The following is a 22,254-nucleotide window of genomic DNA, read 5'->3' on the forward strand; positions in this document are numbered from 1 at the left end:
GATTGTGACAAGGACTAACAAGTATATCAATATCAGACCACCTTACAGATTGTGACAAGGACTAACAAGTATATCAATATCAGACCACCTTACAGATTGTGACAAGGACTAACAAGTATATCAATATCAGACCACCTTACAGATTGTGACAAGGACTAACAAGTATATCAATATCAGACCACCTTACAGATTGTGACAAGGACTAACAAGTATATCAATATCAGACCACCTTACAGATTGTGACAAGGACTAACAAGTATATCAATATCAGACCACCTTACAGATTGTGACAAGGACTAACAAGTATATCAATATCAGACCACCTTACAGATTGTGACAAGGACTAACAAGTATATCTATATCAGACCACCTTACAGATTGTGACAAGGACTAACAAGTATATCAATATCAGACCACCTTACAGATTGTGACAAGGACTAACAAGTATATCTATATCAGACCACCTTACAGATTGTGACAAGGACTAACAAGTATATCTATATCAGACCACCTTACAGATTGTGACAAGGACTAACAAGTATAATTGATTGCCATTCCCGGGTCCTTGGTTGGAACCCCTTGCTTGGAGTTGTTCCTGCAAACTTCCCTGTCCTAATCTCTAGCAGAACACCGAAGCCGTGTGGTTGTGACCGAGTTGTGTCTTCTCCCATTAGCCATGGGCACTGTGGCTTGTGTCTGCTCCAACATGTATAGGTGAAACGAGAGGAGTAGGTTACCATCACATGGGGCGGCTTTCAACAATGGGGTAACTTTGAACCCCCCCCCCCCCCCCCCCAGAAAGAGTTGTTGTGCTTAGAAACATATGTAGTGGCACTGACATAACCTCTGGCTTCCCCAACTTACGTGGAATACCAACATATTCCTGTAGTAGTGCACAGGAAGGCAAGAGACCCTCTGGCAACAGGACGAGCTGTGAAGGGGAGGGTACATCCAGGAGAGATTGTCTCATTATCCAAAAGTCATTTCTGCAGGTAACAATATAGAGCGACGGTAAAATACACAGACCCGTTCGGTGGAAAACAAAATGTCCTCGTTTTTCACTTTTGAACAGGGTGACAAGTTCATGTACTTACAGGGTGGCCCAGAATTATATTCCCTCACACAATGGATACACAATAGAATGCTATTGTGCAAGGGATTGAACCTTTCTGGGTCACCCTGTCTCGTAAGTTTCCTCATCAGCCTCAGGTAGGCCAATGACTTGACAGGACCCCCAGCTGGCGCCATCTGAGCTAAAAAAAGTGGAACTACGCGATTACTTCAAATTAAAAATTACCCCGTCTTGGGGCGGAAATTTTCCCCCTTTTGGGGGGGGGGGGGGGGGAGACGGGTGACGAGTTATTTCATGAACCCCAAACATGGTGCTGACGACCGTTGCCGATCACAGCTTATCTTTATTCCTACATATTCTTGCGGCATTACTCCTGTGTGGACGTTTCATGTGCGTACTATGTAGTATAGCTGGCCAACGGCAGGGGAGCCAGGAGCGAGCTCAAGTAGGACACAATGAAATCTGCGATAGGGTCCGTGAACATTCTGCATATACATTTTCGTGATTTATCAAACTTTGCAGAAGCGTAAGTCCTATATCTTGTCAATGTCATTAGTGAATTTGAAAAAGTTCCAATGATACTAAATTATTTTATTAGCGTTTTCAAGAGACATGTCAGAATTTGACACAATCGTGTTCCTATTTCAAAATCGACCGAAATTTTGTTAGTTGATATCGTTTAAAAACAAGCCTAAAACAGTGTTTGAAATGTCATTTTCCTCATAGTTTTTGGGCTCTGCACTGTGGTACTTAATCAGTCTCAATTGACTATGTCCTAAATAAGACCTATTTTCAAAGACATGGTTTATTATCAATGACACTACGCAGCTCATACCAGCTCCTACCTATAGCCCCCCTTTAAGAAACCCTTTTCAAAGCACCGGGAAAACTCAAGTCGGCAATTGTTGCCATTTGAACTGCGCACGTGCGTCTATTTACAGTTTCATTTCCCGCGAAATCTCAAAGATCATATGACCTGCTAACGCGGATTGGATATAACATCGACCGTGGAGCACTGCGTACGTAGTTTCTAGCACGTGGTTCATGTACATATTCTGTGACCTATTTAGCGCCTCCACCAATCACTGCCGGCCGTATTGGAATCCCGCCCCAATCCCGACGTGGTCTCTGCGTTTTGCCTACGTAAGCACAGTTGACGATATCCATCTCTCAGCGTGCACGTCTCACAAAAATCGCTTGGATTATTCTCATTTTTACCCTTATTCTGGAACAATATCATCAAAATGACACTCGGAGAAGTTAGCGACCATCAAAGTGAATACATAGGGTAAGTTTGACCGATTGTACTCGGACATTTCTGTGAAAAATCGTGACTTCTCGGTGATAGCTCAGATTTGCTTTGTCCCAGATTGACCTTTGTCCGTTGGTCATAAAAGACTTTTTTACACGTCCAAACTTCCCAACTTAGACTCAAAATGCCCTTTCAAATGTATCATTATGCTCGACATTTATCTTTTCTTCAATATGCAACCTTCAATTTGTGCAAGAGTTATTCTGCAAGTCTCCAAATCGGACTTTATTTTGAGAATCCCCGCCCTGAGCTGAGGGAATCCCCGATCAGCTGATTGCATCAGCACGTGCGTTGGTTTCGGCCCCTAGGGCAGGGCTTAGGCGAAATGAAGCCACACATCAGATAAGGGTATTGATTGATTGATATCAGTAGGGCTGGTGTTAGATGGGTATTGCGGTTTGGGGACTGGGTGGTATCAAGGTCAAGGAGTGCAGTTCTGTTATGATCTGCTAACTAGTTATAATTGATGACTCAGCCGAATACGTCCTAGTGTATTGTGGTGTGACTTCCGAACCGGCGAGTGGTCAATGGAATGCTGTGGCTTGATTTCATGGCATGCATGACAATTCTGATGTAACTCGTGGTATATCTATTTCTTTGAAAAATACGCCAATCATCAATTACATTTTAGTAATCTTTAGTTTGTAGTATAATGAATAATAATATTTGCCAACTTACCATACATTCTGATAATGATAGTCTAACTACTAACTTGGCCCAACCTTGTTATTGTGGATCTATGATTGATTTGTTGTGGTAGGATTAGGCCTACATCAGTGCACCAACTGCCCCTGCTTGTTTATTGGGAGCCATCAAACACCACCATTGTTCTGAAATGTGATGACAAACATAAGCAACCTTGAATGTGACGACTGTGGTAACCTTGGTAACATGCCTTATCTCTGAATAATTGTGATAAGAATGGGCCATGATACTTCTCCTGGTTGGATGAGGATCTTGCTTGCCGAAAATGATCTGCTTGAGGATCATACACATGCTCCTCCCTTGGCATATGCAAGGAGGATCACAGCAAGTGAGATAAATGATAGTCTGATAACAGAGTCAAAGACTTGTTAGATTGGTAAAATAAGGTGTTACTCAGTTGGTAGAAAATGATTTTGTGATTCAGGGTCAATGTCCTTTTCGTTTCACCCAAGTAAATCTCCCATGTCTCTCGGTTGTATCTTACAGAAACATGAATAAGTTATCGCTGGCGCTGAAGGACTCGCTTCAGATTGCCCAGGAGCAGGGACGCGTGACCTGCGGCATCTATGCGACCGCCAACATGTTAGAGGCGTGTCCCGACCATGTGATGTTCTGTGTGCTGCCCGTTACAAGCTGTGGAGTGGTAGAGAAGGACCTGCAGTGTACGCTCATTGAAGCATTCTGTTCAGAGAATGATGTCAGGTTGATAAAGGTAGGGGACATTTTCAACATTTCAGCAATTGTTATGTGGGGGAAATAATGACAAAGGGCCCACATTGAATATCATATCAGTTTATGTTTTAAGATCTCTACATGTGGACCACAACATTATAACTTGGTGTGTGGCATGGATCATGTTGTTCACATGCCTTCCATTGTGAAGCCAGCATGGCAAAGATATTATATTTACACTAGTGACCTCATGTGTGACACCATTTGCACCACCACCTTGCCATTGCTGTTGTTTACATCATTGCTAAGCAACCATGGATCAGTACCTTGCAGTGTCAGCTGATGGCATGTGGCCAAGGCATGTGGCCAGTCTTTGTCCCGGGGCTTTGTAAGGGGTCCTCACTCCTTGTAATTTTGAGCATTGAGCAGCAGTAAACAAGTTACTTTCAATTGAGTGGCTGACCTATTGTTATTCTCTCTTCAACTGTCAACAATCTTGATGTTTTAACAATCAAACCTGAATAATGCTGATGTAGATGTTATTATGAAGAGGACAACACAGACATGGGAGATTGTGTAGTTCCTGCTGGTTTGTTATTGTCAATCAAAAGGCTTGAAAGTGTGTTATTATGTTATTAGCCCTTTTGATAGGATTAAAATCAAATGGAAGGTGTTTTTGCAATATAATGAGTCGATATAGATTGTACATACATGTAGGATTGAAGCAGCCTTCTTTTACCTAAGTGTTTACATGTATATAACAAGAGACTGTATAACTGTAACATTGATACTCCTACTTTTTGATTGAGGTCAAAAAACAAGTTTTTGAGTTGGGAACAAGTTTATAAAGTTTCATTGTACATGTCATGGTATTTCACTTATAATGAAAAGCATATCCAATATATCAAGATTTATAGCTTTATTGATGATAAAGTAGATATTTGGAGTAGATTTATTGATTTAGGTTACTTGGCATGACTTTTCCCGGAATTCAACAGTGGCTTGTACCTGTAGTGGCCTGGTCTTGCACTTCCTGCTTCTTTCCTGTTCTTGGAGGAGTCATTTTTATATCAGCAGGAAGTGGGATCTTCTGGTATTGAGATTGTAGGGAATCTTTACTTTTACTTCTCTGTGGCCTCCTGTTTTGAGATGTCCCTCTTCAAAGAAGGACTCTGCCCATTGTTGTCGAACTATAGCAAGAGGTTGTCGTCTGCTGCACGATTGTATAAGTTTGTCACTTCACTAACATATGCCCTCTTTTGTATCATTTCAGGTTGACAGCTCAGAGCGCTTGGCAAAACTGCTCGGAGAAAAGAAGAAACCGGTCAACGATAATGACTTTGCTGCCGGAAGACGGGGATCCACAAGCACATTGGACTTCAACTGCGTCTTAGTACAGGTAAGGGTCAATAGATGGTGCTATCCACAAGGGTGTCCTTTACTCCCTGTCAGATGAAGAGGCTGTGAAGTGAGTTGTTGCTCTGGTAGTGTTACATGTTCACATCTAGTGCCTGGTGTTGATTGAAGGTGATACACCTTGCAAAAAACATTAGCAGAATGTTGCTTGGGTCCAAATATTGAATATGAAAATGATTTGGTGTTCCTCTATCTCATCCCTGAAGTCCTATTCTTATTTAAAACACTTCAGTGGTAAGGTATTTTTTTTTAGGTATTTTTAAGAACAATGTTTTCGTATCGTTGTTTCAGTACCCAGAAGATGGTGATGTCAGCGACATGGAGAAAATGATCCTGTACTATTACAAGACGTGCGATGAGGAGGAACCCCATCCATACATCCCACTGCCGGCATGACCATTACAAGACTTGTATCAAGCAGCATATCATGGAGAGGGAATGTAAGCCCTTGTATATACACACACATATAAGTGCGATAGATATCGTAATGTGCTCACTGTAAGTCAATATGCAGTGGGAAAAAAGCAAAAAAATTGCATGATGCAAAAATGCAATGATATTGCCTTGTTCAAGACGGTTCAAGTTTTGGAGTTGAGTGGATCTAAAGATTCTTCGGATGATAATGGATGATATTTGAGTATCCTGACTGAATGGACAACCTATTAGGTCTTGGACTGAATGGATCATTTTCATTTGTCCGAAGGAAGGTCACCAGCTTCTTCATATTACTTGCCGTCAGTCGCACGATTTGAGTCGCTGTCACGTGATGGATTGATTGATTTAGGAAAGTGCGGGCGTTAGGAGTGATGTCAGCAGATCATGTAGATGTTGTATAACTCCTGATCCCTGTGACAGCTGACTGGAAATGATAGACAGGGATGTTGTGAAGGCAGACTGAACACTGAGGAGAGAACTTTGAGTGGACAGTACACTCAATCATTGAGGACTTTGACCTGTGGTCATATGGCATTGAGTGTGGCATTGAAAGTTCTGAGGAGTTTTTGGGGTCGGCATTTATTGTTTGTAAGGCTACGACTTCACTTTGTAGAGTTGAGTTGTTTGATCATATTGCATTGTGATTAAGTTCTATTGCATCAGCTTGTTGTACTGTTGGCCACAAGCATTATGCCTCGGACCCTTGGTTTGCATGAACTTTGCTGGCATTTGAAATACAAGTAATCAAGTAGCCAAGTATTGCATCAGTTGGAAAGTGTATGTTGACCCCTGGTTTGGTGGTAAGACCAATCGGAATGATGGGTATTTCAAAGTAGGCATACTTGTGGCAAGACCCGTTTTACCTGGAAGGGGGTCAGCATGAGTGATTTCTGGGCCATGAAAGTCACATCTTGACCCTGTTGTGGGTCATTAGTGTACGACTGTGACTGGCATTTGAGGTCATCAGTTGGAAGTGTCAAAAGTACAGTAATCTATATTAGATTGGCATTGACATTGATAGCCTACACTTTGGACTGGACCTAATGGCCACCAGCCAACTCATGTGACCAGAAGCTTCTGCCGACCTAAATGTTAATGAGGTTCCTGGAACTCATTTGCATAAAGGTAATTTGAATATGATTGACAGTTGTGTAGGGATTTCCTGACCTGGTTAGCAGATTTGATAACGGTTATGAAAATGATTACCAAACCAGGGAAGAATTGTTATTTTCTTGGTATTGAATTGTAGTGTGGGTCGGGTCATATGTAATTCACCTTACTATTCATGTGACTTGATTCACCCAGGACGTCTGGTGGTGACCTGTGATTGGCCATGTATTGGTAGTATCGATGGTGTACGTCTCAAATCATAAGAACAACATGCCAGTGTCCATTCAGAAAGAAAGGAGAAAATAGCAAGTTTGTTGTGATGAAAATGTGATGCATATTGAATGTGACTTGCACCTTGCTAACATAAAATCAGTGTACGACGCAGTTCACAAATGCTTTGATATTTTCATGACAACAACATTGGCTTAGTGAGGAACACTTTGAACTTATTGATTATTATCAATCGTGTAACCATGGTTACTACCATGGTTACAGTTCAATGCAGACATTGTTATTAAAACTTGGAATGTTTATCTCCGCTCGCTCTCATCTCGAGGTCAGATGTCGAGATGTGAGTTTCAACATGAAAGAGCAGTGGATGATTGTTTTATGTCATGTTTACTTGTTGATGATAACGTTTATTGATTTTATGTGAATGAAGTCTGTATCTTTATAAGAGTTTATTAGGTTTGATAAAACCATGGTAACCATGTAAGCTATTGGTGACCTAACTGGTTAAGTAGTGGTGACGTGTAAACACCAGTCTTTCCCCATAAGATATCACTTGTAGACACAGTGTTTAGACATGCTCGAGTGTAGACTAGTTCATGCCTCTGTTGTCTTTCTCTTGAACATTTTAATAGAACCCAAGCTTTCTTCATCATCTCTCTGAAAGTGCAGGATGGTCATTTTAAAAATTTCACCAATTTTACATGTGAAATTGTGAAATTCGATCAACTTTTTTATGTTGAAAATATTTATGTTCGAAGTTTGCCATAGCATTTTGTCTTTGTGTTGATGAAAGAGTTAAAAAGTGTCATTTTAGCAATGTGTGATTAGTGACTCTTTGTTACCAGGGCTAGCTACTTAGGTCTTTTTGGGAACCTATGACGTTTGAAGTGATAGGTTTTTGGGCCTATGCAACAAACATGATGAATGACAAATTCTTGTTAGTCTTATCGTACATTTAGGATACTGCACTTGAGTGCATTGTGAGGAATGGGTGCACTGTCAAGGATGGGCCTAATCAAGTCAAGTGTGTGACGTAAATTATGAATGGGACATCTGTCCTCAAACTTTGCCCACACAGTTCATTTCCGCAGAGCATCTTGTTTGCATCTGATTTATTTGCATGTATTTATTTTATTTATTTCATGAACGTATGTAACCATATGTGAATGATTTATATCACACGAAAGCCTGTTGAGCAGGTGCATAGACTGTGAGGGGTGCCCCTTGCTGGTAGCATTGTGAACTTAATTGAGACTTTAAAACATGTTCTTTTTATAGATTGTAAAGATGCATTTCTGTTTGGGAGCTCGGGTGGGTGAGCTCCAACCTTACTGTGAGCTCGCTTTGACAATTCATGTCTAAATTGGTACTGTAAAGAACAGGTTTTAAAGCAGGGGGTGGGCCGAGCAGTGTATCACAAGGCATTGTGTTTTCCTTTCATCACAAACATGATATCAAAACCTAACCAATTGATGAAATGAACTTATTGTAACTTGCCATTTAGCTTGAAGACATTGGGATTGCTTAGAGTAAGTCAACAAGTTCAATTTCCCTCAGTTGATGGTAGTATTAGACTGAGGTCGGTAAAATTTAACGAGATAAAGTTCAGTTAGTTAAGATATTGTTTTCTGCACAATGCCCTGTGAAGGTCACATGAACAACACACTGGTTGTGTTATTGTTTGTATTTATATACTTTAATATTATCTGTTCCCTTGTAGATAAACTGTAAGGTTTGTTACTGGAGTTTGTATCTAGAATCATTGGTTCAGTATAAAGAAGGGTAAATCATGATTTATCAGTGAAGAATAAAAGAAAAATACAGAATTTTCGTCTTTTGAGTTTTTCCTGTGCTGATGTCATTTTGAGCTTCTCAATATCTCGTAACTTATTTGCTCCCCCCATGAAGACAGTTATACATATGAGTTTGATGTAACATTATCCCAGATGTGATCCACTAGATTGAGACAGTGAATCAGGTGACGACTGGTTATAGAGACGTCCTCAGTAGACAAAGAAGCAAAAACCAGGTTGAGATGATCATAATCTGAAATGGCACAACCATGTCCTTTCAGTAAGATGGAGACACCTATTGTGGACACTAGGTACTAAAGAGTGCCCTATGCCAGTCCTACCAAAGCGCATGTTGTCTCTGGTACATGCGCCTACCTTGGGTACACCAGTACATGATCTACTACAATAAGGCGACTTGGGCCTGTCTTCTTCAAGAGCATGGTGAGATTGAAGCTCTGCCAAAGACAGGGGTCCTGTTGTCCCAGGTACATGAGTTACTTCAATTAGGCTTCTTAAACTACCAAGTTTAGGCACTTGGGTGTGTCTTCAAGAGGATGGTGATATGGAACCTCAGTACAATGCAGAAGGCTCCTGATGTACATGGGATTCCATGAGGTATAACAGCTTTTCCCCATCTTCAAGAGCACAGGAGGATCATTTCAAGCTCTGACAGAGGCAAGCTGGTCCTGGTGTTGTAGGAGATACAACCACACAACACATTTACCAGGTTGTGCCTGTCTTCAAGTGTACAGACTACACACAGAGACATTTGACGTCGATCATCTGGCAACAATGAGTCCATTTCCGTGCACAGGGATCTTGAAATGGCAAAGAGCACTGCTTGACTTGGCACGTGGCATAGACTCTTCCAAAGGCAGATCAGAAACATCCAATTACCTCTATTGTCAAAAATGTGACTGCTCACTAAGGACAGAGGACTAGTCTAGTGGTCTCCCTGTTCTCGATGGACTAGTTTACTAGTCTCCTTGTTCTCAATTCTGTATTCAAGTTGACATCATGACAGTCGTCTTGGGCTGTGCAGTCCATGATGGACAATCAGGTTGTGCCTGTCTTCAAGTGCACAGAAAACAGGGGTCATCGGGCAACCATAGGGCCATTACACAATCATGCACTAAAAGTCTCAACTTCATGAATATATTTATTTCAAAAGTTGCTAACTAATAATGGCAACTTCAACAATATATGATACGTACACCTCACCTGTATATAGCTATAAACTACATGTACATTCAAAATAGACATAAGTATACATATTTCTCTTCACCATTCTTTCATCATTCTCTTCATGATTGACACAGTAAGCATAATGTCCAACACACAGTAGGAGGTCTCAACTACCACCCAACAAAGCCCTTCTTCCTCCTTTTCCAAAAATTGTTGGGATTTTGATGCACAACGAAACTGACTGGCAGTCCCTTACAACATGAACATGAATCATAGATGAAAGATTAAAGAAACTGGAAAGACTAACAAGATTGTCAAGACAAGAAGTGGAGATAAAAAGACGTCAACAGCGACCAGAAACAGACAGTGAGCAAATCATGATTGGGTTCCTCACAATATCATTCAGTAACGACACTAGAGGGCCAACCATCATCACCCGCGTAGAGATCTCCAAGTCGAGGCGTTTCATCAAAATATGTCCGAGCCAGAAGAGCAACCTTCAGTCTATCATGATTTTGACGGATATTTAAATGTGCTTTGGATCTAGTTGTCATGCATGTGCCATGTAGCGCATTACAATGTTTCAACAGGAGAGGCTATGATTCAAAGACCTATACAGACCTCCCTTGCCACTGTAAGACATGGCAGAATGAGGCAGTGTCCTCCTACCCCAGGTGACCATCAGGGGGAGGAACCTAAGCAATCATAACTCAGCCCCACACCCTACCCCTACAACATGATCACATGGTGGTCTGAATACAGCTTTTAAAAGATGAACAAGAGATTTGATTCCTAACAATACTGAAGTGTTCCTAATCATCATCTTGGCTAGAGTGGGCATGAATAGCATCGACAAATGCTTCTAGATGGTCAGGGTTCGTGAAGCGATGGATACCATGGCCAAGGTTGGCGATGTAGCGCTGGGTTCCAAATCTGTCAACCATATCACGTGCCATCTTTGCAATTTCCTCCTGAAATGATTCAAGCCACTCTGTTAGAATGTTTTTAAATGCTGAGCAATCAGGTTTTGTATACCTCTGAAGAAGACGGAAGAGTTACAGCTACACCAGCCTTCAATTGTTCATCTTTTCTACTTAGGAATGAGATTCTAGACTAACAGTGGTAGCAGATGAGTTTGTGATGGCCTTGTTGCCAACCATCTCAATATCTTAAAGATATAGCCCGAAGGTCTATTCTAATTTTTGATTCAATTCCGACAACAATCTTGTTTCTTACCTTTGAAGCAAACAGGGCGCATGGATCCAGGTTTCCCTGTAACGTGACACTGGCACCTGCTAATCTCCTTGCATTCTTTGGTTTAATTCCCCAGTCAAGTCCGACAACATCATATCCAGAGGCCGACAGGTCTTCGATAGAATGGTGAGCATCCTTCGCAAACACAACCTGTCGAGAAGTGATAGGTCAGCAAACTGCACACAATAAGCTATTTTCAGATGCAGTTTTTGCAAAGAATACTAGTAGCAATTGTATTTGTCAGGGGTCAAGTATTGATGGTGAGCCACTCATGATATCTGAATCACATCCTAACTACAATGGTCAACCACCAAGGACAGAATTACAACCTACCATGGGAACTGGTGAAATCTTCCTATTCTCGAGATTCTTCTTCACGCCCTCAGCAATCTTGCGGAGATATGGCAAGGAGAACTTGCAGAAGGCAGGGTATGACAGACAGCCTGCATGGGACTCAAAGACTTGTAGAATCTGAAAGAGGAAGCTCAGGTAAGAAGGGAGGGTAGATAACTGAGGTGGTGAAGTGGAGGGCCCAACTCACAATCCAAACGTCTTGGGTTCACAGCTTGAGCTCAGGTAATGGATAACGTGCTGACATTGAACCTGAACTCCGAGTCTGACAGCCCTCACTGCCTACCGACCTCGAGCTTGACTCACCTGTGCACCAGCAACCACCTGCTCCGTCAGGTAAGAGAGCTTGACTCACCTGTGCACCAGCAACCACCTGCTCCGTCAGGTAAGAGAGCTTGACTCACCTGTGCACCAGCAACCACCTGCTCCGTCAGGTAAGAGAGCTTGACTCACCTGTGCACCAGCAACCACCTGCTCCGTCAGGTAAGAGAGCTTGACTCACCTGTGCACCAGCAACCACCTGCTCCGTCAGGTAAGAAATGACCACATCTGTGATGATCTGCAGTAGTTTCGCACTCGCTTCTGGTTCAGCATACAACCACTTCTTGGCGAGTTCCTTCTGTTGGGCACTGCCATTCTCAACCATGTATGTCATCAGCGTCCACTACAACAACAAATGAAACAATAAACTAATGCACTCTACTGTTATCCTGTTGTACATTTACCTTATACAATGAACACAGTTTTCCAGTACCAACTATAGTTAGTTTAAAGGTAGTCTAAGGGTCATCTGGATTACCTGTTGTAACCAACCAGCATCTGAAGCAAGACCTACCAGCGGTTTAGCCTACTTTACCCTGATTTCCAGCTTAAAGAATGGGCAGTTGGCTTGACTGTGTCTGCTGAACATGTATTCTGCTAGTGGAACTCCATACAAGATATCACAAGGAATACATGTTGTGGAGCAGGACTTACCGGTGCTCCACTGAATCCAAACAATGGCACCTTTCCATCCAGTTTATGTCTCGTCAGAGATATTGCCTCAAACACATAATGCAGTTCCTTCCGTATATCAACATTCGTTCGCAGACGTTCCAGATCATCAACACTTTTTAAGGGGTTTAACACTTTAATGCCCTGCAAAGAAACAACAAACTTAAGCCCATGAAAGTTTCCAGATCGCTCTTATCGATTCGAGGTTTGAGGAGAGAGTGCCATGATGGGGAACACTACTTAGGCCTAACTAACTTAGCATTATCAATCTTACATAGAATTCTGAAAATTGTTGACCCAAACTTCAAAGAAAGTACTTCACACCCGGCACAGCTGCAGAGAACTAAAAGTCCTTTATGTCTGTTTGGCCGGTCATCAAACGATCACATGCAGTGCTCTGTGTTTAATCAATGAAATGAAAGTTATAGATACGGAGTCTGCAGTCTGCTGGTCAAGGTGAGATGGTTACAAAACTTCAATCCAAGTTCACGCAATTAAGAAGTAAATGATGATAAACACTATAAATACCTGGACAAACCAGCCTGGTTACAGGTTTATCTGAGTCAAAAATAACGCCCAATTTGAATAAATGGGGAAGTGGTGAATTACTTGTTACAAAACCTAAACCAGGTCAATGGAACCTTGTCTGATGAATGAGATCTGGCACAGTCGACCTTGTCTGCAGGAGTGCTGCAGTTTACGAGGGAAATGATCAGCTCAAACCTGGGTCTAAAACTGTCAAAATTGACGAACTCACCTCATTAGGTACCAATTCAAAGTTGATTCCAAGAGCTTCATTTACAACTAGGATATCAGAGAAGATGATGGCAGCGTCGAGGTCGAACCGGCGGATGGGCTGCAAAGGTGAGATGAGAGAGGAACCTCTATGACTGAAACTTTCTCTATAATTGAAGACAAGTGCATCAGTAAAAGTTATCAAATTTGATAGCATTAGACTTCAAAGATTCTTGAACTCGGCACTAAATAACTATCAACAGTGATAGAGAAATTATTACACTTGAGGGCAGTTTTAGGCCCTACTGTAAAAGTGCAGATAGCCTTTGGTGTGATGCTTAATTATAGAACATATCTGGCAAACAGCTAAGGTACATGTACAAAGTGCATTTACCAAACGTGCAATTCCATTCTAATAGTCACAATGACCTATAATAGGTTTAAAGGGTCACAGTACACATGGCTGGGTGTCAGGCCTAGCCTGGCTAAAGTACAAGTCACTTCAGTTACACAACAGAGGATACAATAGTATTATAGACCTCTTCGGGATCATAACGACATTCATCATGATCATGATATTAGGGTACATGGATTATGGAACATTTCATAAGAACGAAAACTGAATGACATTACTTGAACAAGGTTTCATAAATGCAAAAACAGGAGCTTTATTAATAATCTAGCAATCAGTGACAATTCACCTTTTAATAATTTCATTTCCCTGAAAACTTGAAATGGGTTGATTGAGAGATTTCTTGACTGGATGGTGTGTTTCAAGGAGAACCTACCTGTAACGTCAGTTCACAGCAGATCTCTGGATTCTGAACTGATTCTGTAAATGATTGTCCCTTCCTAGTTTCTAGATATTCTACAATGAAAAACATGAAGAAATGCTAATCTTCCAAACCTTAAGTAAAGCATTATGTTGTTTTCTAATTCATAAGCGAGGCCAACACTGGTTAGGTCAGGCGAGTACCAAAGCCAAGGGAAGCACTGGAATCAAATGCTTCTGGAAGAAACCAGGAGGAGATGACAAAGATAAATGTGACCCGCTCTACCAAAACTAGGCGCTTGTCGCATGTGAACTTGACAGGTTGATACGGACTTGTTGTTCATTTCCCTATTGTAGACCTTTTGTGAAATGTGACCAAATCAGTTTGTAATAGATTTCACAAAGGGTCTACAAAAGGGAAATGAACAACAAGTCCGTATCAACCTGTCAAGTTCAGATGCGACAAGCACCTAGTTTTGGTAGAGCGGGTCACAAATTACAACTATTGAGAGAGTGATGCATCAGGGTAGAACATGAGAGCCTAAATGATCGAAAACAAGGAATTGAGACAGTGAAATGATTGAATGTGTCACCTGGTAAATATCTTCCTGCCTGCCTCATCACCCACACTGGCACACGGTCTGTCTTTTGACCTCGGGCAGCTCGTAGAACATTGTCATTCAGGAGCGTTGGAAAGGGCTGCAAAAGGAGGCAATATTTTGGTTTTAAAACTGAATGCATCAGTAGGCCGAGCACCTTGGCCATAGTGCACTGCCAAAAGAATCTTATTCCGAGGTAAAAAGAATTTGGTTGAAGATTTTCTTTTTAAATAAGTTGATAAAAGTACACGTGGCCTGACAGGGCTTAATAAGTAATACAAGTAAAATAAGTTCAAATGACCTTTATCACAACACAATAGGCCCGAAATGTTATAATGGGCCTACCACAAGTAAAGATGTACTTTGTGAATAACAAAGAAAGCACCTGTACTTAAATCACATTCAGTTACATAACAATCTAGAACATCAGAATGAAGACACCAAGGAGAAAATGCTTTTGTTTTCTGTTTTTTGGATGAAGAGAGAACTTTGTGAGAATAAAGTGAACAATCAACTAAATCTGATTCCGACATTGACTGATTGCAGTTTTCGACAGACAAGGCTCCACACCATTGTAACGAGCTCGTCCCAACATTATCACTATCATACATGTCATAGTCCTGGAGGGATAAGCTGATGTGAAGCTGGCCTAAAACGTACCACCAACTCTTTAGTACAATACTGGTGGAGTGACTTGCCCGATGTCACATATCCCCAGAAACTGTCTCTGACCACAGGTCACTGAATCAAGTGTCAGTAAGGCCCGCTTTATAGTAAGGGGTCAAATCATTGTAAAAAGGGTTCAGGTAGAAGGGGAGCAAAGAATCCTAAGAGGTCTCAAAGAGACCGATTCGGTCCCTGATGGGACTTTGCGTATTCCTTCTCCTTTTTCCTACTTAACCCTACATGGACTGTTTTCAATCTTTTAACCCCTTAGGACTGGGCTACTGACCTGACCGTTGATTCAGTGGCCTCAGTGCTCCAAGTCTGAGTCTGACAGACAAAATCAATGTGAGTTTGTATCGTAGTGGACAATTCGCGGGGTTATAACTGATGATAGATAAGAGTTTCTCTTTTGGCAAATCATCATTCACAATAATCATCATGACAAATCCCAACTCACTGCATCATGATCATATGAGAATATTTAGGCCTAGGCCTGGCCTACATGGTATTGAATTGTAGAAATCGGTTCGAACAAAATCGATGCACACAACTTACCTTGTCTGCAATTGGATCGTAGTTCATGTTGAGTTTGTTCTTGTTGATCAGAAGGTTCTTGAGGATCACTTGTCACACTGGACTGTCGTCTGCTTTTCTTGCCAGGGCCTTATTTAGAGCAAGTTATACAACCCCAATTTATGATAAGTGCAGACTGAATTCAACCTCGACCCCAGCCGGTTTCAGCCAGTATTTGCACTCTCCTTTGGGGATTGTCGATTGGAGGCTGGAATACCCTGTGCCCCACTTTTTCTGTCACAATTTTTTGTCATTTTGCTACCTTTTTAATGGAATTTTTTGACTCTAATTAGATTTTCGATTTGTTCGGGTATATTATTCTGATCTTGCCATGTCTTCTGGCAATTTTAGACGTGGTGGTCGTGGTGGAAGAGCCCCCTTCGGTGGTCGAAGTGGCCTCAACGACTCAACCCAGAAGGAGTCCACAGTTCCTGCTGCCATGCTCAAAGCTGCCCGGTCCAGTGGTCAGCTGAATTTATCGAACAGGGGACTCCAAGAAGGCATGTTCAAGTATATGCCCTTCTGAATAATGATCAAAAGATACATATTGCAATTTGCATGGCCGGCCGTTGAGATTCTTCATGTCGTGTCCCATCTCTGACACTGACAGTGATATCATAAATGCTGCCATGATTTAGCCTCGTGATGTACTATTGGCAGTCAAAAGTCAAAGCGTCGGATGACGTCTCGGCATCAACACGGATGATGAATTAAATTGCCCTCGTCAACAACACGAGGTTCATGATGTTGGTTCATTTTGAGCAGAAAAAAAAAGAATATTTGGACTTAGAAATTTTTTCATCACTCGGTCGATCAGTTCAAAATTTTGAAAAATGTTCAAAGTCAAAAAAGTTTTGGGACTTGCCTGTCTGGTGGGGGATATTCCATTCAATGATTGATATCATTCATTTCAGTTCCTGAATCAGTTTGGAGAATCAACACAGACCTTCCTGAAGAATCCAAGAATGTGAATCTGAACAATACAGATGACCGGTGGTGGGAACAGGTGGACTTGACCAAACTCATCCTTGCTTCAAATCAACTGGTGTCGTTATCGGAAGACATTAAACTTCTGCCTGCTCTTACAGTGATTGATGTAAGTCATCAGCTGAACTCCTCAGCTAAATGATATTACCCAAGTGATTATTTAAAATGAATTTTAGGTCTTGTCATGTACTTGGAAGCTGGGCAATGTTTCTGTTCATCTCAGGAACCAGATGCCAATTGCCTGAAAGTTTTATCAAGATTTTTTTCAAGATCTTATTTCCCCTGTTTGCAGGTTCATGACAATAACTTGTCCTCACTGCCAGATGCTATTAGGGATCTTGTTAACCTTCAGAAGCTCAACATCAGGTAAGTCTCAAATATCAACTCCACGATCCTTAAATCGCTCAATTTTGATTGAGTTTGAGTTTGATTCTGTGTTGATTATGTGTTGATTGATGAAACCATTGATTTGATTTCAGTCACAACAAGTTGACATCACTGCCTGAATGTGTTTACCACCTTGGAAGTCTGAAAACGTTCCTTGCATCTCATAATCAAATCAAAGAGATCACAGATCGTGTGGGAGGACTCACCTTTATTGAAGAGTTTGTAAGTAGCAAGTGTAGCACTTCTTAAAGACATTTTTTGTTGGCAAAACCAATACTGTTCAAATTTGTAGGTGACTTTTGTCTTGTCATGGTGAAGCAGACTTAAAAGATAAATGTTTGACTTCATCTTTGTGTTCCAGGATATATCCCATAATGAGCTAACCATGCTACCCAGACAGATTGGTTACCTTGGGAGGGTGATGAAGTTGAATCTATCGGAGAACAAGATTCGAGAACTTCCTTTAGAAATTGGTGCCATGGATGGTGAGTGGTCTTGGTGAGAACACAGTTTCTTAGTTCAGATAAGACAAAGCTAGTAATTGTTTCAAGAGCTCATATGTTTGAGTTATAACAGATTGAGTTGGCAGGAGCTTAGAATCAATGTTCCAAACAGGCTTTTTAATTCCATGGAATAACAGACTTCGTATTTCGTATCCATTCCAGGTCTAAGATTTCTTGACTTAAACCATAACTGTCTGAGCGAGCTTCCTGCTGCAGTTGGTGACTTGAAGTACTTAGAACAACTCTACCTTCGCCATAACAAGCTCACCGACCTTCCTTTGTTGAAGGAGTGCAAATCATTGAAGGTATGGAAGTACATCGTTGGTAGTTGATAAAACGGAGGAGTAAGTTACTCCAGTTGTCTTCATACTCAATGGGGATGCTAGCTTTACTCCAACATGTCATGAAATTGTTGTGAGTGTATGACAACTTGAAATCACTAACTTGCTTATGAAAGATTTGTAGTGAGAGTTACTCTCCTTGTATTTGTACATCATGGAAGTCAAAACGACCAGTTGGTGACTTTGTCATTTTGCCAGTAGGAAATGTTACCCTAAACAAAAGATCTTTTGTTTAGGAGCTCCATGTTGGTAATAACGCCATACAGAAGATCTCAGTTGACAATCTCCAATGTTTGTCAGCTCTGTCTGTGTTAGATATCCGTGACAACAAGGTGGCCGAGTTACCCGATGAGATCACTCTCCTTGAACAACTCCAGAGGCTTGACTTGACAAATAATGACTTATCGACGTAAGTTGCATGTCGTCAATGATCAACAGTCCTACATCCTGAATGATCAACAGTCCTACGTCCTGAATGATCAACAGTCCTACGTCCTGAATGATCTCGTCTCTTGACCTGAACCACTTGGGTGCTTCACGTGCAGTTGTCACGATGTTTTTAACCTGATCAAGGCAATGTCTTGGACTGAGATTTAATTCAAAAGCTTTGTGTGGTGTTTGAGTGATTGCTATCAATAAGGTGAAAGAATATTTGAAAAATGGCACTCTGTTTGTGGATTTGGTTTAAAGTTGATGAAGTTATTTCTTTCAGTTTACCAAATGGTCTTGGTTTGATGACCAAACTTAAATCTATAGTATTAACTGGGAACCCAATGAAGAAAATCAGAAATGACATTGTTATGGTGAGTAATTATATTCAGATTTAGTTGGTTACTTTTGAATGTGAGACCAAGTTGTCCTGTTTTAGTTCCAGCACCCATCAACTGCAGAAGACATTTTACAGTATTCATGTCTCAACCAAGAACAATTAAGTTGTAGCCGAGATGAAAGCAAACTCGGGACAATACCTGTTGTCACTGTTGATTTCGTTGGTTTCTTGTTTTTCTAGCGGGGAACCAATGCAATTAAGAAGTATCTTGCCAGTCGAATAGAGGAGCCGGAATTAAATGGGAACCAGGCTGAGAAGTCTGGGGTGAAGTCCTCGCAGGGTGCAAGCGGGGTTATAGGGGGCAGCGGGGATGGTGTTGACCCATTCGCTGTGGCAACCAGCAGGACGTTAGATTACAGGTAGGCACAGCTGATTTTGGTTTTTGAATCAGAAAATCATCTGCTGGCATTGGTGCTCCTACGTTTTCATTTATCTAATCCTTTCTTCACGTTAAATGATCATTTCAATCTTAATTGCCACTGGACTAATCCAAGACAAGGCTGAATCCTACTGATTGTGAGTGATACTGTTGGTTTTGCCATCTAAGCGCTGAATGTCTAACTAACAAGCTAATTCTGGCTATTTGTCTTGGTTTTCAGCAACAAGAGTGTCTCGGTGATCCCTGATGACATCTGGGATGTCCTCTCCAAGCATGAAGTGCACATCCTCAACCTTGGAAAGAATGCTCTCACAGAAATGCCTCCAAAGTCAGTATTTTCAAATGGTATTCCTGGTACTTCCTCAGTTCCTGTGGCAAGCTTCCTTTCTTCATGAAGATGAAATGTATAGTTGGTTTCTATCTCATATCATAAATCAATTTTCCCAACTTTTGATCAAAGCTGTTACCTATGATACCAAAACTGCATTACCCTTTGACTGTTTATATGTGTAGATCTAATCTTGTTTCTTTTCCCTGCCAGTACGGTGTTGGCTGCTGAGGGCTGTAAAGACTTGACTCTGGGATTCAACAGGATCCAGGTGCTCTCCAAGGAGATTGGACTCTTTATGAAACTACAGAACCTGGACCTGAGGTGAGTTGGCCAGTACAAGGAGTTGGCTCTTACTGGCAAGATTGATTTCAGACAGAAAGAGTAGACACTGTGTTTGTTGCTTTTGATATGAAAAAGGTTCATTCAAGCGTATCAAGTTAAAGAATCTTTAAGAGATCGGAAGGGAAGGTTCTAATTTAAATATATCTTTTGTCACTTTCATTCAGGAATAACCTGCTGTCTGATCTTCCCCCGGAGATGGCTTCACTGCAACTGTTACAAGGCATCATCCTCTCTCATAATAGGTAGGTCACATCTGCCCTTGACAGCTTTCATCACACAGGGTCGACCACAAAGTTAAGTTTTAAATCGCGAGCTAATGAAAGCCTTAGAATGAACTAAAACAGCCAACTTCATGGTGAAAATACGCTGAAGACATTACTAAAACATCATCAAAGGAAATGTTACGACAGAGAAAAGAATACGGAAGAAATGGTCCATTGGTTACACATTGCTCACAATCTGAAACTTTGTCCGTAGTCTTTAGGGTTCTTTCCATTTGATGACAGGTTGAAGAAGCTCCCCCCAGTTCTCTTCCAACTGAAGAAGCTTGAGAGTCTCCTGATCAATGATAACCAGATATCAGATGTGGACGCCATGGCCATCAAGAGCTTACCTGTCTTATCAGTGCTTAATCTGCAAAACAATGATATCATGCAGGTCCCTCCTGAACTTGGCAACTGCACTCAGTTGAGGTGAGTTGCGAGGTTTGAAAACGGATGATTTAGTAGCATCCATTCTGATCGGTTTCTCTGGAACAAATGTTTTAGTTGACTGCAGTAGAGATGTCATGTCCGATAGTCCGAGACACGAGTCACTACACCACCACAGCTTTAAACGTTTTTCTGAAGCAAGTCAACTGAATTCAGATTTGACCTGTATATATCTGTGATCTTCGATGACACTCTCTCTTCTTTCAGATCGTGTTTACTTGAGGGTAACCCATTCCGCATCCCGAGACCAGCAATATTAGCGAAGGGAACAGATGCTGTGCTTGACTGGCTGAGAGGACGGATTCCAACATAAGACTTGAGGTGCACAATCAATATTAATCATGCATGGAGTTCTTATTGTGCAGCAATGACATGAGACAATGTCGCAGTCCTCGGGATGGGAGTGAATATTGTCCATAACAACTATTTGGACTTGTGAAGTTTCTACCAGATCATATTTGGTCACAGTGTGACATTATTATTTGCTTGTAATTAGGTGTGCAGTTTCAGTGCTGAAACACTAACACTATTGTGGTCATGATTGGTATTAGATAATATTGACAATGCATTTACTAATTACCTTGATAATTGTGTGACTTTGGTCGAAAGCAAACAATTAATGTATTGTATGTTAGGTTCAGTATCCTTTCTAACTTTTCTAATGTTTACTGACTTCAATCAATATGCACCAGCATCCCTGTGATTCTGTTACTATTTGTCTTTACCATGTTGACACATTGAATACAAAATTTGAGGTTGTACTGAAAAAATGTGTTTTCCATGTCTGAAGAATGTCAACCAACTCTCATTGCAATTAGTGTCTAATCAAAATATCCCTATCGATATGTGCTTTCTCCAAGGTAAGACGAGCTATCAAAACAAGCTGTGATGATTTCAATACATCTGCTGTGTGAAGTAGGTTTACTAATAAAGTGTTCATTTCACAATAAAGATCAAGTCATTCATTTTGTTGAGTCGTCCATACATTGGGAATCTAAGTTCATGACTTGGATGTGATGAAGACGAATGTGACTTGTCTCTGTTGTGACGGACGAGCTTTTTAAGTCATAACCTTACATTTCATTGTTCTGTGAGGTCACCGTCAGCCTCTGTGGATGCCGATGGAAGTGAGGTCACCGTCAGCCTCGGTGGATGTGAAGTGTCCTCTGCTTGACGAGGTTGTCGGGTTATGTCGAAAACGCTACTCAAAGGATCAGACTGTCTTTAGTCGGACACAAGCATTCTTTTGAAGTTTGTTCTCGACAATGTTTGAGCCGATTTGCAGACAAATTTCTCCAGGCCGCTTGGAGCGCAGCAAATATCACCTTGAATGTCGTACTTATTTCGATCCAAATTTGTCGCTAGAGCTCTAGATGGTTGACAGTTTGAGCATACTCAACATTATACGAATTCCCATGGGAGAAAGACCATTCTCGTGATGAACCACTAGACATGTCTTCCTTTACAAGTCAAGTCAAAGGCTGACTTGGGTTGTTTTGCCTTGTAGCCCTTCCTATATACAGTAGAACCTCTCTATTAAGAACACCCTCGGGACTGACAAGTGCTGCCCT

At 41.3% G+C, this 22,254-nt stretch overlaps 3 protein-coding genes across 3 annotated transcripts; 2 read left to right on the forward strand and 1 right to left on the reverse strand.

The window, feature by feature from the left end:
* Positions 1 to 2,235: 2,235 nt before the first annotated feature.
* LOC135486542 (growth arrest and DNA damage-inducible protein GADD45 gamma-like) lies at positions 2,236 to 8,779 on the forward strand. The gene is made up of 4 exons (XM_064769399.1): positions 2,236 to 2,360; positions 3,576 to 3,801; positions 5,035 to 5,160; positions 5,469 to 8,779. The coding sequence occupies exons 1-4, from the start codon at positions 2,317 to 2,319 to the stop codon at positions 5,571 to 5,573; spliced, it is 501 nt and encodes a 166-aa protein (XP_064625469.1). The 5' UTR covers positions 2,236 to 2,316; the 3' UTR covers positions 5,574 to 8,779.
* Positions 8,780 to 9,892: 1,113 nt separating this feature from the next.
* Positions 9,893 to 16,026, reverse strand: LOC135486094 (uroporphyrinogen decarboxylase-like). The gene is made up of 9 exons (XM_064768603.1): positions 15,857 to 16,026; positions 14,630 to 14,735; positions 14,053 to 14,132; positions 13,287 to 13,385; positions 12,512 to 12,673; positions 12,039 to 12,200; positions 11,519 to 11,656; positions 11,168 to 11,335; positions 9,893 to 10,902 (listed from the first exon to the last, which is right to left on the reverse strand). Exons 1-9 carry the CDS (start codon positions 15,881 to 15,883, stop codon positions 10,744 to 10,746), a joined length of 1,101 nt encoding a protein of 366 aa, XP_064624673.1. The 5' UTR covers positions 15,884 to 16,026; the 3' UTR covers positions 9,893 to 10,743.
* A 62-nt stretch (positions 16,027 to 16,088) lies between these two features.
* On the forward strand, positions 16,089 to 21,648 carry LOC135486117 (leucine-rich repeat-containing protein 40-like). Its single transcript, XM_064768647.1, has 14 exons — positions 16,089 to 16,374; positions 16,789 to 16,970; positions 17,154 to 17,227; positions 17,341 to 17,470; positions 17,610 to 17,733; positions 17,914 to 18,056; positions 18,329 to 18,501; positions 18,805 to 18,895; positions 19,102 to 19,280; positions 19,521 to 19,628; positions 19,842 to 19,952; positions 20,138 to 20,215; positions 20,480 to 20,665; positions 20,891 to 21,648. Exons 1-14 carry the CDS (start codon positions 16,206 to 16,208, stop codon positions 20,994 to 20,996), a joined length of 1,854 nt encoding a protein of 617 aa, XP_064624717.1. The 5' UTR covers positions 16,089 to 16,205; the 3' UTR covers positions 20,997 to 21,648.
* The last annotated feature ends 606 nt before the right edge of the window (positions 21,649 to 22,254 follow it).

The sequence above is a fragment of the Lineus longissimus genome, chromosome 4 (assembly GCF_910592395.1).
Source record: "Lineus longissimus chromosome 4, tnLinLong1.2, whole genome shotgun sequence".
Taxonomy (NCBI): domain Eukaryota; kingdom Metazoa; phylum Nemertea; class Pilidiophora; order Heteronemertea; family Lineidae; genus Lineus; species Lineus longissimus.

What these genes read in the sequence shown, in the direction of transcription:
- LOC135486542 (XM_064769399.1), top strand. Translation starts at nt 2,317, where the DNA reads ATGACACTCGGAGAAGTTAGCGACCATCAAAGTGAATACATAGG. An exon ending in ATGATGTCAGGTTGATAAAG is followed by an intron (nt 3,802 to 5,034) that starts GTAGGGGACATT and finishes GTATCATTTCAG; the next exon opens with GTTGACAGCTCAGAGCGCTT. An exon ending in TCAACTGCGTCTTAGTACAG is followed by an intron (nt 5,161 to 5,468) that starts GTAAGGGTCAAT and finishes TCGTTGTTTCAG; the next exon opens with TACCCAGAAGATGGTGATGT.
- LOC135486094 (XM_064768603.1), bottom strand. Translation starts at nt 15,883, where the DNA reads ATGAACTACGATCCAATTGCAGACAAG. An exon ending in GGCAGGAAGATATTTACCAG is followed by an intron (nt 14,133 to 14,629) that starts GTGACACATTCA and finishes TTTTCATTGTAG; the next exon opens with AATATCTAGAAACTAGGAAG. An exon ending in TTGGATTCAGTGGAGCACCG is followed by an intron (nt 12,201 to 12,511) that starts GTAAGTCCTGCT and finishes TTGTTGTTGTAG; the next exon opens with TGGACGCTGATGACATACAT.
- LOC135486117 (XM_064768647.1), top strand. Translation starts at nt 16,206, where the DNA reads ATGTCTTCTGGCAATTTTAGACGTGGTGGTCGTGGTGGAAGAGCCCCC. An exon ending in TCAGAAATGACATTGTTATG is followed by an intron (nt 18,896 to 19,101) that starts GTGAGTAATTAT and finishes TTGTTTTTCTAG; the next exon opens with CGGGGAACCAATGCAATTAA. An exon ending in CTACAGAACCTGGACCTGAG is followed by an intron (nt 19,953 to 20,137) that starts GTGAGTTGGCCA and finishes ACTTTCATTCAG; the next exon opens with GAATAACCTGCTGTCTGATC.